This window comes from Salmo salar, chromosome 24, assembly GCF_965601325.2.
Source record: "Salmo salar chromosome 24, fSalSal1, whole genome shotgun sequence".
NCBI lineage: Eukaryota > Metazoa > Chordata > Actinopteri > Salmoniformes > Salmonidae > Salmo > Salmo salar.
In genome coordinates, this window is record NC_138314.1 from 6,055,590 (window position 1) to 6,067,711 (window position 12,122).

General features: G+C 46.0%; 1 protein-coding gene across 1 annotated transcript in view; it reads left to right on the forward strand.

Moving 5' to 3' along the window:
• The window catches only part of LOC106585216 (whirlin), a 115,887-nt gene that overhangs the window by 57,159 nt on the left and 46,606 nt on the right, over positions 1–12,122 (forward strand). Inside the window, exon 2 of the mRNA XM_014171177.3 lies at positions 2,235–2,444. Within this exon, the coding sequence (XP_014026652.3) occupies positions 2,235–2,444 (210 nt within the window). The remainder of the gene's footprint in view (positions 1–2,234; positions 2,445–12,122) is intronic.

Genomic DNA, 12,122 nt, shown 5'->3' on the forward strand with positions numbered 1-12,122 from the left:
TGATGAAAGAAATAAAAGCTGAAATAAATCATTCTCTCTACTATTATTCTGACATTTCACATTCTTAAAATAAAGTGGTGATCCTAACTGACCTAGGACAGGGAATTCTTACTAGGATTAAATGTCAGGAATTGTGAAAAACTGAGTTGAAATGTAGTTGGCTGCGGTGTATGTAAAAACTTCTGACTTCAACTGTATAATGGGCACTCGTTCTAGAAAATTCCCAATAGGCGTAACCATAGCAACAGTAAATATTAGGCCATAGCAATGGTACAACAATAACCAGACATGCCCACTCCCCAGACAGGTGCATGTCTAATGGTGTCTAATGACCCAGACACACATGTAGAGTGCACTTATCCTGCTGACTACTACGAAATGTGTATTGGGGCACATATGTTCTGGAAAACTTCCAATATCAACTGCAAAACATACAGAATCCTGCACTACGGGTACTGACCAAGACCAGACGGAGAGCACACCGGTTTTAAGGTCTGTGCACTGGCTGCCTGTGAGTTTTAGAATTCATTTTAAGATTTGTCAATTGTTTTTAAATCCATGTCAGATATACTTTTAAGTTATGTACCTAGTGTAGTAGGTCCCCAGTCGCTCCCTCTGGCACTGGCCTTTCTACTATCCCAAAGCCTAGGACCAAGAGGCATGGGAGGCAGCCTTTAGTTACTATGCCCCCAGCCTCTGGAATAGCCTGCCAGAGAACCTGAGGGGGGCCGAAACTGTGGACATATTTAAAAGAGATCTTAAAACACACATTTTATCTTTGCCTTTCTTCAGGTTGCTCTTTAGAAGTTCAGTTTTTATTGTTATTCTTGTTTTTTATCCTCTTGTTTGTTGTGTAGTAAATATTTAAGTTTTTATTTTCGTTGTTTTTTTTTTCCTGTGAAGCACATTATATTGCATTCCATGTCTGAAATGTGCTGTAAAAATAAAGCTTGATTTGATAGGCGCGTGGATTCAACAGTGTGGTCAGGGTGAAGCAACCTGAGCTCTCTTTACCCCTGTACCATAAAAGAACAGAGGATGAGCAACTCCTATTTACAGATGACTCACTTCCAGATTACTCTATTCATCCACAATAAAAGACAGATACAGTACAGCTACATATAACAGTATAGCAGAAAATTGTTTTCAATTTTCTCCAGAACTATTTTTCTAGGAAGAAAAACAGATATATGCACTCAGAAAGATAAAAGCAGCCAATCTGCCACTCTCAGATACACATCTCTCTCTCCCTCTCTGTCTGTCTGTCTGTCTGTCTGTCTGTCTGTCTGTCTGTCTGTCTGTCTGTCTGTCTGTCTGTCTGTCTGTCTGTCTGTCTGTCTGTCTGTCTGTCTGTCTGTCTGTCTGTCTGTCTGTCTGTCTGTCTGTCTGTCTGTCTGTCTGTCTGTCTGTCTGTCCTCTCTGTCTCCCTCTGACAGCCATCCTGTAGAGAGGGACAGCTTGGTGCCTCCAGGGAGATCCTTATCACCACATGATCTCCCTGCCCCCTCAGACTGTGTTGTATAGAGAGGCATGTGCTGTGTGTTTGTTTGTTTGAGTGTGTGTACTAGTGTGCGCGTGTGTTTGGCCCTGTGTGTGTAACCTTGTGTGTTTGTCTATGTCAGTGTGTCCCTGTGCGTTTCTGTCATAGCTCCGTCAGTGCATATGAGTCAGAGGACAGTCACTCAGAGAGCTCCAATTCATAAAGGAGCGGAATGATGTGGCTGCCGCTAGACACTCCCGCCGCTCGTTACGAGCTTCACTGTTTTCAAACAGAACATAATGAAATCAATGACGGAGGTATGACGATGGTAAACACAGCGATTCATCCCGAGAGGACAATAAAAACGCTGTGTCTATATCACCAATCAATCTGAAAACATCCGTATCTTATGCAATGGTGGAGCCTTTACGTACGTAGTCAGCTAGGATAATGTGAGGGGTATATCCGGCTGTGACACAAAGCGGAATGTGGAATGTGTGTGTGTGTAAGCTACAGAGGATGAACACGTCATGACTGAAGTTAGCAAACAACTCACCCCTGTCCTCTTCTTCCCACCCCATCTTCTACTGCTCACTCTCCTGTGTGTGTGTGTCATTTATGGTATGTTTGTTGTATGTTCTCATGTTGTTGTGGTTACTTACTCTCACATCTCCAAATTAAATTGCCCTTTGGGATCAAAAACGTTTTTTTTTTTAAATCGAATTAAATTGAATCCCCTCCCTCCTCTATGCAGGTCCTGAAGGGCTGTAAGAAGCTGACCATGTCAGTGTGTTCTGTGGGCCGTATCCCTGGCGGTTTTATCACCAACCACATCTACACCTGGGTGGACCCTCAGGGCCGCAGTGTCTCCCCTCCCTCTGACTTGGAGCAGGAGCAGCACAGCACCCTGGGACAGCAGGACAGCCAGAGACGTGGACACACACAGGAGAGGGCTGAGAAGACAGTGAGTATGATATTGGACCACTGGTTGTCATATCTTTTTGAATTCTCAGCACGGTTCAAACAATTTCTCTATCCATCCACACATTCTGTTGCCGGGGAAGCAGAGCTGCGTTGGTAGAGAATTTTTGGTAGGTCCGTGGTCGGGCTGCTCGGACAGCCATGTAGGTTTGCTATTACAAGGAATCAAATGCTAACTACTTGATCTGTGTCTTGACATCTTAAATATACATGGTAAAGAATTCCCTTGCCAGCAACCATGCTATACAAATGAGTGTATATGGAGGTGCAGAGGTAACATCAATTCCCACAAAGAAGGCTAGGTGCCCAGCAAAGGAGGAGTCCCAAAGTAAAGACCTGACTCTCTATTGGTAGAGATTCATGTCCCCTGACTCCGCCTAAAGACATGGGCTGCTTCCCAAATGGCACCCTATTCCCTATGTAGTGCCTTATGTTCAAAAGTAGTGTAGTACATAGGGAATAGAGTGCCATTTTAGACGCAGACAAGCAACACATCATCCCTGCCTGGGGCCTGTGCTGAGATATCAATGGTAGTAACAATGTCTCAGGCCCACGTCCAGAGAAACTATATCACTGTCAACATTAATGACATATAACATCTCAGGCCATTCGAGTCTCATCCAAATGCAGCGAAAATGAAGCAATTTTCTGTAGGATTAAGTCTGCCCCCTGGCTAGCCCAGTATTCCCACGGTTTATTTAGTGAATGTAAATCTGTTTGGATGCGTTTGGCCATCATCAAAGTTTCCATCTAAATCTGCAGCGCTGTGCAAAACTGTGTATCGTACCCCCGCCCACCCTGCCTGGTCTGTGGAGCTGACGATGCAGTTTCACATCAATATATGAGAGAGGTGGGCAAACACTGGAGAAATGAGAACACAGGCTACATCCCAAATGGCACCCTATTCACTATAAAGGGCACTCATTTGGACTAGGGCTCACGTGAATAGGGTGCCATTTGGGATGTATTCTGGGTGTTTGGACTACAAAACAAATGCAGTCACCCCCATCCTAAAGAAGCCCGGACTAGATACCTCCATCCTCAACAACTATCGCCCCATCTTTTTTTTTTTTTTTTTTTTTTTTCCAAGATGGCGTAGCAGTTCAGACGTCCTCTACCCTCCTCTTGTCGTGTCCCGTGTATATATATATATATTACATATTTTTTTTCTTCACTTATCTTTTTATATATATATATTATTTTTTAATTCTAAAAACTCAACCTCAAAGCACTCTCCTGCAACCCGCCTCACCAATTTAAAAAAAGAAAGTATTATTTACCTCATCTGAATTCCACAACAGAAGCTAGCAAGAGGTTAGCCATTTTCACTGGCTAACGTTGAAGTTCAGCTAGCCACGGTTAGCTGTCCTCAGCTATCCATTAGCTCGAAAAGCTATCGCCAGTTTTTGTACAGCGCGACTCAGACCAGAGCATACCGGACCTATTCTCTCTCCTTTCCCCGATTTCTACCGCAGGCTCTGGACATTTACACCTGGATCTTGCAGCTAACTAGCTGCTACCTGAGTGACTATTGGCAACGTCGGTCACGGAATTAACACACATTATTACGGAGCTAGCCAGCTAGCCAGCTGAAGAGTTCCGTCAGCCACTCCTGGGCTATTCCTGAGCTAGCCAGCTGAAGTGTCTCCTGGGCTACAACTCACCTATCCTGACCCGTTTTACTGCCGATCCGGAGCCCCATCGGGTCTTCACGACTGGACCACCGACGTTATCTGCCCGAGGGAGTTATCCAACTGGCCCCTCCGTCGCGACGTAACCTGATCGCCCATCTGCGGCCCGCTAATCGTTAGCTGTCTTTTCGGCTGCGATCTGAATAGGTCTATCGGACACTTTTCTTGGGCCACTATAACTAACTATTTTGCCAACTTGGACAGGACCCCCCTTCCACACGGAACCCCACTAACCCACAGACGGAAACGCACGAGCTGGCTAAAAACAGACCTCCCTCCCATCTTCCACCAGCTTGCTACCTATGGCCCGGCTAGCAGTCTGAATCTCACTGGACCCTTTGATCACTCGGCTAAGCATGCCTCTCCTTAATGTCAATATGCCTTCTCCATTGCTGTTCTGGTTAGTGTTTATTGGCTTATTTCACTGTAGAGCCTCTAGCCCTGCTCATTATACCTTATCCAACCTCTCAGTTCCTCCACCCACACATGCTATGACATCTTCTGGTTTCAATGATGTTTCTAGAGACAATATCTCTCTCACTATCACTAAATGCCTAGGTTTACCTCCTCTGTACTCACATCCCACCATACCTTTGTCTGTACATTATACCTTGAAGCTATTTTATCGCCCCCAGAAACCTGCTCCTTTTTCTCTCTATTCTGGACGTCACAGACGACCAATTCTTATAGCTTTTAGCCGTACCCTCATACTTATTCTTCTCTGCTCCTCTGGGGATGTAGAGGTGAATCCAGGCCCTGCAATGCCTGGCTCCACTCCTACTCCCCAGGCGCTCTCTTTTGATGACTTCTGTAACCGTAATAACCTTGGTTTCATGCATGTTAACATTAGAAGCCTCCTCCCTAAGTTTGTTTTATTCACTGCTTTAGCACACTCCGCCAACCCGGATGTCCTAGCTGTGTCTGAATCTTGGCTTAGGAAGTCCACCAAAAACTCTGAAATCTTCATCCCTAACTACAACGTTTTCAGACAAGATAGAACGACCAAAGGGGGCGGTGTTGCAATCTACTGCAGAGATAGCCTGCAGAGTTCTGTCCTGCTATCCAGGTCTGTACCCAAACAATTTGAACTTCTACTTTTAAAAATCCACCTCTCCAAAAACAAGTCTCTCACCGTTGCCGCCTGCTATAGACCCCCCTCGGCCCCTAGTTGTGCTCTGGACACCATATGTGAACTGATTGCCCCCCATCTATCTTCAGAGCTCGTGCTACTAGGTGACCTAAACTGGGACATGCTTAACACCCCAGCCATCCTACAATCCAAGCTTGATGCCCTCAATCTCACACAAATTATTAATGAACCCACCAGGTACAACCCCAAAGCCGCAAACACTGGCACCCTCATAGATATCATCCTAACCAACGTGCCCTCTAAATACACCTCTGCTGTTTTCAACCAAGATCTCAGCGATCACTGCCTCATTGCCTGCACCCGTAATGGGTCAGCGGTCAAACGACCTCCACTCATCACTGTCAAACGCTCCCTGAAACATTTCAACGAGCAAGCCTTTCTAATCGACCTGGCCCTGGTATCCTGGAAGGATATTGACCTCATCCCGTCAGTAGAGGATGCCTGGTTATTTTTTTTAAATGCCTTCCTCTCCATCTTAAATAAGCATGCCCCTTTCAAGAAATTTAGAACCAGGAACAGATATAGCCCTTGGTTCTCCCCAGACCTGACTGCCCTTAACCAACACAAAAATATCCTGTGGCGTTCTGCATTAGCATCGAACTGCCCCCGCGATATGCAACTTTTTAGGGAAGTTAGAAACCAATACACACAGGCAGTTAGAAACGCCAAGGCTAGCTTTTTCAAACAGAAATTCGCTTCGTGCAACTCCAACTCTAAAAAGTTCTGGGACATTGTAAAGTCCATGGAGAATAAGAACACCTCCTCCCAACTGCCCACTGCACTGAGGATAGGAAACTCTGTCACCACCGATAAGCCCACTATAATTGAGAATTTCAATAAGCATTTTTCTACGGCTGGCCATGCTTTCCACCTAACTACCCCTACTGCATTCAACAGCACTGCACCCCCCACAGCTACTCGCCCAAGCCTCCCCCCATTTCTCCTTCTCCCAAATCCATTCAGCTGATGTTCTGAAAGAGCTGCAAAATCTGGACCCCTACAAATCAGCTGGGCTTGACAATCTGGACCCTTTCTTTCTAAAATTATCTGCCGAAATTATTGCAACCCCTATTACTAGCCTGTTCAACCTCTCTTTCGTGTCGTCTGAGATTCCCATAGATTGGAAAGCAGCTGCTGTCATCCCCCTCTTCAAAGGAGGTGACACTCTTGACCCTAATTGCTACAGACCTATATCCATCCTACCCTGCCTTTCTAAGGTCTTCGAAAGCCAAGTCAACAAACAGATTACCGACCATTTCGAATCCCACCGCACCCTCTCCGCTATGCAATCTGGTTTCAGAGCTGGTCATGGGTGCACCTCAGCCACACTCAAGGTCCTAAACGACATCGTAACCGCCATCGATAAGAAACAATACTGTGCTGCCCTATTCATTGACCTGGCCAAAGCTTTTGACTCTGTTAATCACCACATCCTCATCGGCAGACTCAGTAGCCTTGGTTTCTCAAACAATTGCGTCGCCTGGTTCACCAACTACTTCTCTGACAGAGTTCAGTGTGTCAAATCGGAGGGCCTACTGTCTGGACCTCTGGCAGTCTCTATGGGGGTACCACAGGGTTCAATTCTTGGGCCAACTCTTTTCTCTGTATACATAAATGATGTCGCTCTTGCTGCTGGTGAATCTCTGATCCACCTCTACGCAGACGACACCATTCTGTACACTTCTGGCCCTTCTTTGGACACTGTGTTAACAACCCTCCAGACGAGCTTCAATGCCATTCAACTCTCCTTCCGTGGTCTCCAACTGCTCCTAAACACAAGTAAGACTAAATGCATGCTCTTCAACCGATCGCTGCCTGCACCTGCCCGCCTGTCCAGCATCACTTCTCTGGACGGTTCTAACTTAGAATTTGTGGACAACTACAAATACCTAGGTGTCTGGTTAGACTGTAAACTCTCCTTCCAGACTCACATCAATCATCTCCAATCCAAAGTGAAATCTCGAATTGGCTTCCTATTTCGCAACAAAGCATCCTTCACTCATGCTGCCAAACATACCCTCGTAAAACTGACCATCCTACCAATCCTCGACTTCGGCGATGTCATTTACAAAATAGCTTCCAATACCCTACTCAACAAGCTGGATGCAGTCTATCACAGTGCCATCCGTTTTGTCACCAAAGCCCCATATACTACCCACCACTGCGACCTGTACGCTCTCGTTGGCTGGCCTTCGCTTCATAATCGTCGCCAAACACATTGGCTCCAGGTCATCTACAAGACCCTGCTAGGTAAAGTCCCCCCTTATCTCCGCTCACTGGTCACCATAGCAGCACCCACCTGTAGCACGCGCTCCAGCAGGTATATCTCTCTGGTCACCCCTAAAGCCAACTCCTCCTTTGGTCGTCTCTCCTTCCAGTTCTCTGCTGCCAATGACTGGAACGATCTACAAAAATCTCTGAAACTGGAAACACTTATCTCCCTCACTAGCTTTAAGCACCAGCTGTCAGAGCAGCTCACAGATCACTGCACCTGTACATAGCCCATCTATAATTTAGCCCAAACTACTACCTCTTCCCCTACTGTATTTATTTATTTTATTTATTTTGCTCCTTTGCACCATATTATTTATATTTTATCTTTGAACTTTCTTCAAACTACAAATCTACCATTCCAGTGTTTTTCTTGCTATACTTTATTTACTTTGCCACCATGGCATTTTTTTGCCTTTACCTCCCTTATCTCACATCATTTGCTCACATTGTATATAGTCTTATTTTTTTTTCTTCTACTGCATCATTGATTGTATGTTGTTTTACTCCATGTGTAACTCTGTGTTTTTGTGTTGTCGAACTGCTTTGCTTTATCTTGGCCAGGTCACAATTGTAAATGAGAACTTGTTCTCAACTTGCCTACCTGGTTAAATAAAGGTGAAATAAATAAATAAATAATAAATAAATAAATAAATAAAATCTCCAACCACTCCCTCTGCAACTGGACTTCCTGACGTGCAGCCCCCAGGTAGTGAGGGTAGGCAACAACACATCTGCCACACTGACCATCAACATGTGGGCCCCTCAGGGGTGTGTGCTTGGTCTCCTTCTGAACTCCCTCTTCAACCACAACTGTATGGCAGCGGGCGACTCCAACATCATCATTAAGTTTGCAGACAACACAATGGTATTTGCCCCCTTTCAAATTTTCTGTACTTTTGCATATTTTTGATACTGAATCAGATCTTTAACCAAAACCTAATATTAGATAAAGTGAACCTGAGTCAACACAATTATATACTTATTTCATTTATTTCATAAACATTTTCATGTACACTTGATTGGGTGTTTTGGATCATTGTCTTGCTGCATGACCCAGATGCGCTCCAGCTTCAGCTCACAGATGGATGGCCTGACATTCTTCTATGGAATTATCTGATACAGAGCAGAAATCATGGTTCCTTCTATTAAGGCAAGTCGTCCAGGTCCTGAGGCAGCAAAGCATCCCCAAACCATCACTATGTTCGACTCCAAAAAATATTTTTCTTAATTTAACCTTTCTTTAACTAGGCAAGTCAGTTATGAACACATTCTTATTTACAATGACGGCCTACCGGAGAACAGTGGGTTAACTGGCCTTGTTCAGGGGCAGAACGACAGATTTTTACCTTGTCAGCTCGGGGATTTGATCCAGCAACCTTTTGGTTACTGTCCCAACGCACTGACAACTAGGTATTATAAGGTGAATGCACCAATTTGTAAGTCGCTCTGGATAAGAGCGTCTGCTAAATGACTTAAATGTAAATGTTACCTGCCGCCCCAAAGGTTCTTACTGTGGAATGCAGTGTTTGGTTTTTGCTAGGCATAATGGGACCCATGTCATCCAAAAATATATACTTTTGAATCATCTGTCCATTGAGCATTCTTCCAAGAGTCTTGATGATCATCCAGGTGCTTCCAGATGCTTTTTGCCAAACTTGAGTCAACTTTTTAGATGACATGGGTCCCATTATGCCTGGCGAAAACCAAACACTGTAAACTCAGGTTCCCTTTATCTAATGTTAGGTTTTGGGTGAAGATCTGATAACATTCAGTATCAAAATATGCAAAAATAAGGGCCTCCCGGGTGGTGTAGTGGTCTAAGGCACTGCATCGCAGTGCTAGCTGTGCCACCAGAGATTCTGGGTTCGAGTCCAGGCTCTGTCGCAGCCGGCCGCGACCAAGAGGGCCATGGGGCTGCGCACAATTGGCCCAGCGTCGTCCGGGTTAGGGAGGGTTTGGCCGACAGGGACATCCTTGTCTCATCATGCACTAGCGACTCCTGTGGCGGGCCGGGCGCAGTGCACGCTGACCAGGTCGCCAGGTGTACGGTGTTTCCTCTGACACATTGGTGCGGCTGGCTTCCGGGTTGGATGGGCATTGTGTCAAGAAGCAGTGCAGCTTGGTTGGGTTTCGGAGGACGCATGGCTCTCGACCTTCGCCTCTCCCGAGTCCGTACGGGAGTTGCAGCGATGAGACAAGACTGTAACTACTACCAATTGGGAAGAAAAAAGGGTTGCAAAATGTAAAATAAAAATACAAAATATGCAAAAATAGAGAATCAGAAAGGGTGCAAATAATTTTTCACGGCACTGTACACATCTACCTCAATTACCTCATACATCAACTTGGTACTGGTACCAAGTGAAAATAGCCAAGTTATCGTTACTCAATGTGTATTTATTCCTTCTATTGTTTATTAGTAAGCATTTCACTGTTAGTCTACACCTTTTTACAAAGCATGTGACAAATACAATTTGATTTGAACTACAAACCCACCTCCTGAACAATAACCTATTTGAGCCTCTCCAGTCTGGTTTCCGCCCCATCCACAGTACTGAAACTGCCCTCCTCAAATTCATCAACGACCTCCTAACCTCTGCTGATGCTGGTGCCCTCAACATCCTGATTCTCCGCCACCTGAGTGCCGCCTTTTACGTGGTGAGCCATCAAGTCCTGCTCAGGGACTGGGTGTTGGAGCGCCGCACTCTCATGGCTACAATCACATTGTACCAACCGGACCCACTACATTGCCCTCAATGTCCATACTTCTGACTCTGCTGCTGTCACACAGGGTGTCCCCCAGGGCTCTGTGCTGGGCCCCTTCTCATCTACATCCTCCCCCTTGGTCAGATCCTCCGCCACTTCAACCTCGACTTCCACAGATACGCTGACGACTCCCAGACATACCTCAGCACCAAATCCCTCCTCGACCCACCACTGACCCACATTGAATCCTGCCTCTCTGCAATAAAAACCTGGATGCAACACAACTTCCTCAAGCTAAAGAATTACAAAACTAAACTCTTCCTATTAGGCACCAAAACCACACTCAGCAAAGTTAGTAACCTCACCCTCAAAATTGATGACACCACGCACCAACTTTGGCGTCATCCTGGCCTCCACCCTCTCCTTCGACCACCACATCCGACAGACTGTCAAATCCTTATCTTCCACATCCGCAATATTTCCAAAGTCAGGTCCTCCCTCTCCCGTCCTGCTGATGAAACCCTCATCCATCACCTACCGTCTCAACTACTGCAACTGACTACTCTCCGGCATCAATGCAAGCTCCCTCCATAAGCTCCAAATGGTTCAAAACTCTGTGGCCCAACTCCTCACCCACACTAAGTCCTGGCAGCACATCATCCCTGTCCTCCATGAACTCCACTGGCTCCTTGTCTCCCAACGCATTAACTACAAGATCTTCCTTCTGAACAACAAAGCCCTTCACCACCTTATCCCCCTTAACTCTCTGACCTTCTTCTCCCCTATCAACCCACACGCTCACTACATTCCACCACAGCAGGCCACCTTGCCGCCCCACCCCCACCCTCTCTCCCACACGCACTCTCTCTCATACACACAACACCTGCTCGCTCACTCATACACTGACACATCACTCTTTTCCCTTCTTTATGCCCCTCCCATTCTCTTTGTTTAATGTTTATGTTTCTTCCTTCTGTTAGTCTGGTGTTGTCTTGTTATGATCTCTGTTGTTTTGTTTAGTTTCTACAATTGCCTAGTGACTTTAGATCATTGAAAAGCGCTATACTGTATGTTCCATGTATTATTGTTATTCTTGTTATTAACCTCTTATAGATTATTACATTTTACATTTTACATTTAAGTCATTTAGCAGACGCTCTTATCCAGAGCGACTTACAAATTGGTGCATTCACCTTATGATATCCAGTGGAACAACCACTTTACAATAGTGCATCTAAATCTTTTAAGGGGGGGGGGGGGTTAGAAGGATTACTTTATCCTATCCTAGGTATTCCTTAAAGAGGTGGGGTTTCAGGTGTCTCCGGAAGGTGGTGATTGACTCCGCTGTCCTGGCGTCGTGAGGGAGCTTGTTCCACCATTGGGGTGCCAGAGCAGCGAACAGTTTTGACTGGGCTGAGCGGGAACTGTGCTTCCTCAGAGGTAGGGGGGCCAGCAGGCCAGAGGTGGATGAACGCAGTGCCCTTGTTTGGGTGTAGGGCCTGATCAGAGCCTGAAGGTATGGAGGTGCCGTTCCCTTCACAGCTCCGTAGGCAATCACCATGGTCTTGTAGCAGATGCGAGCTTCAACTGGAAGCCAGTGGAGAGAGCGGAGGAACGGGGTGACGTGAGAGAACTTGGGAAGGTTGAACACCAGACGGGCTGCGGCATTCTGGATGAGTTGTAGGGGTTTGATGACACAGGCAGGGAGCCCAGCCAACAGCGAGTTGCAGTAATCCAGACGGGAGATGACAAGTGCCTGGATTAGGACCTGCGCTGCTTCCTGTGTGAGGCAGGGTCGTACTCTGCGAATGTTGTAGAGCATGAACCTACAGGATCGGGT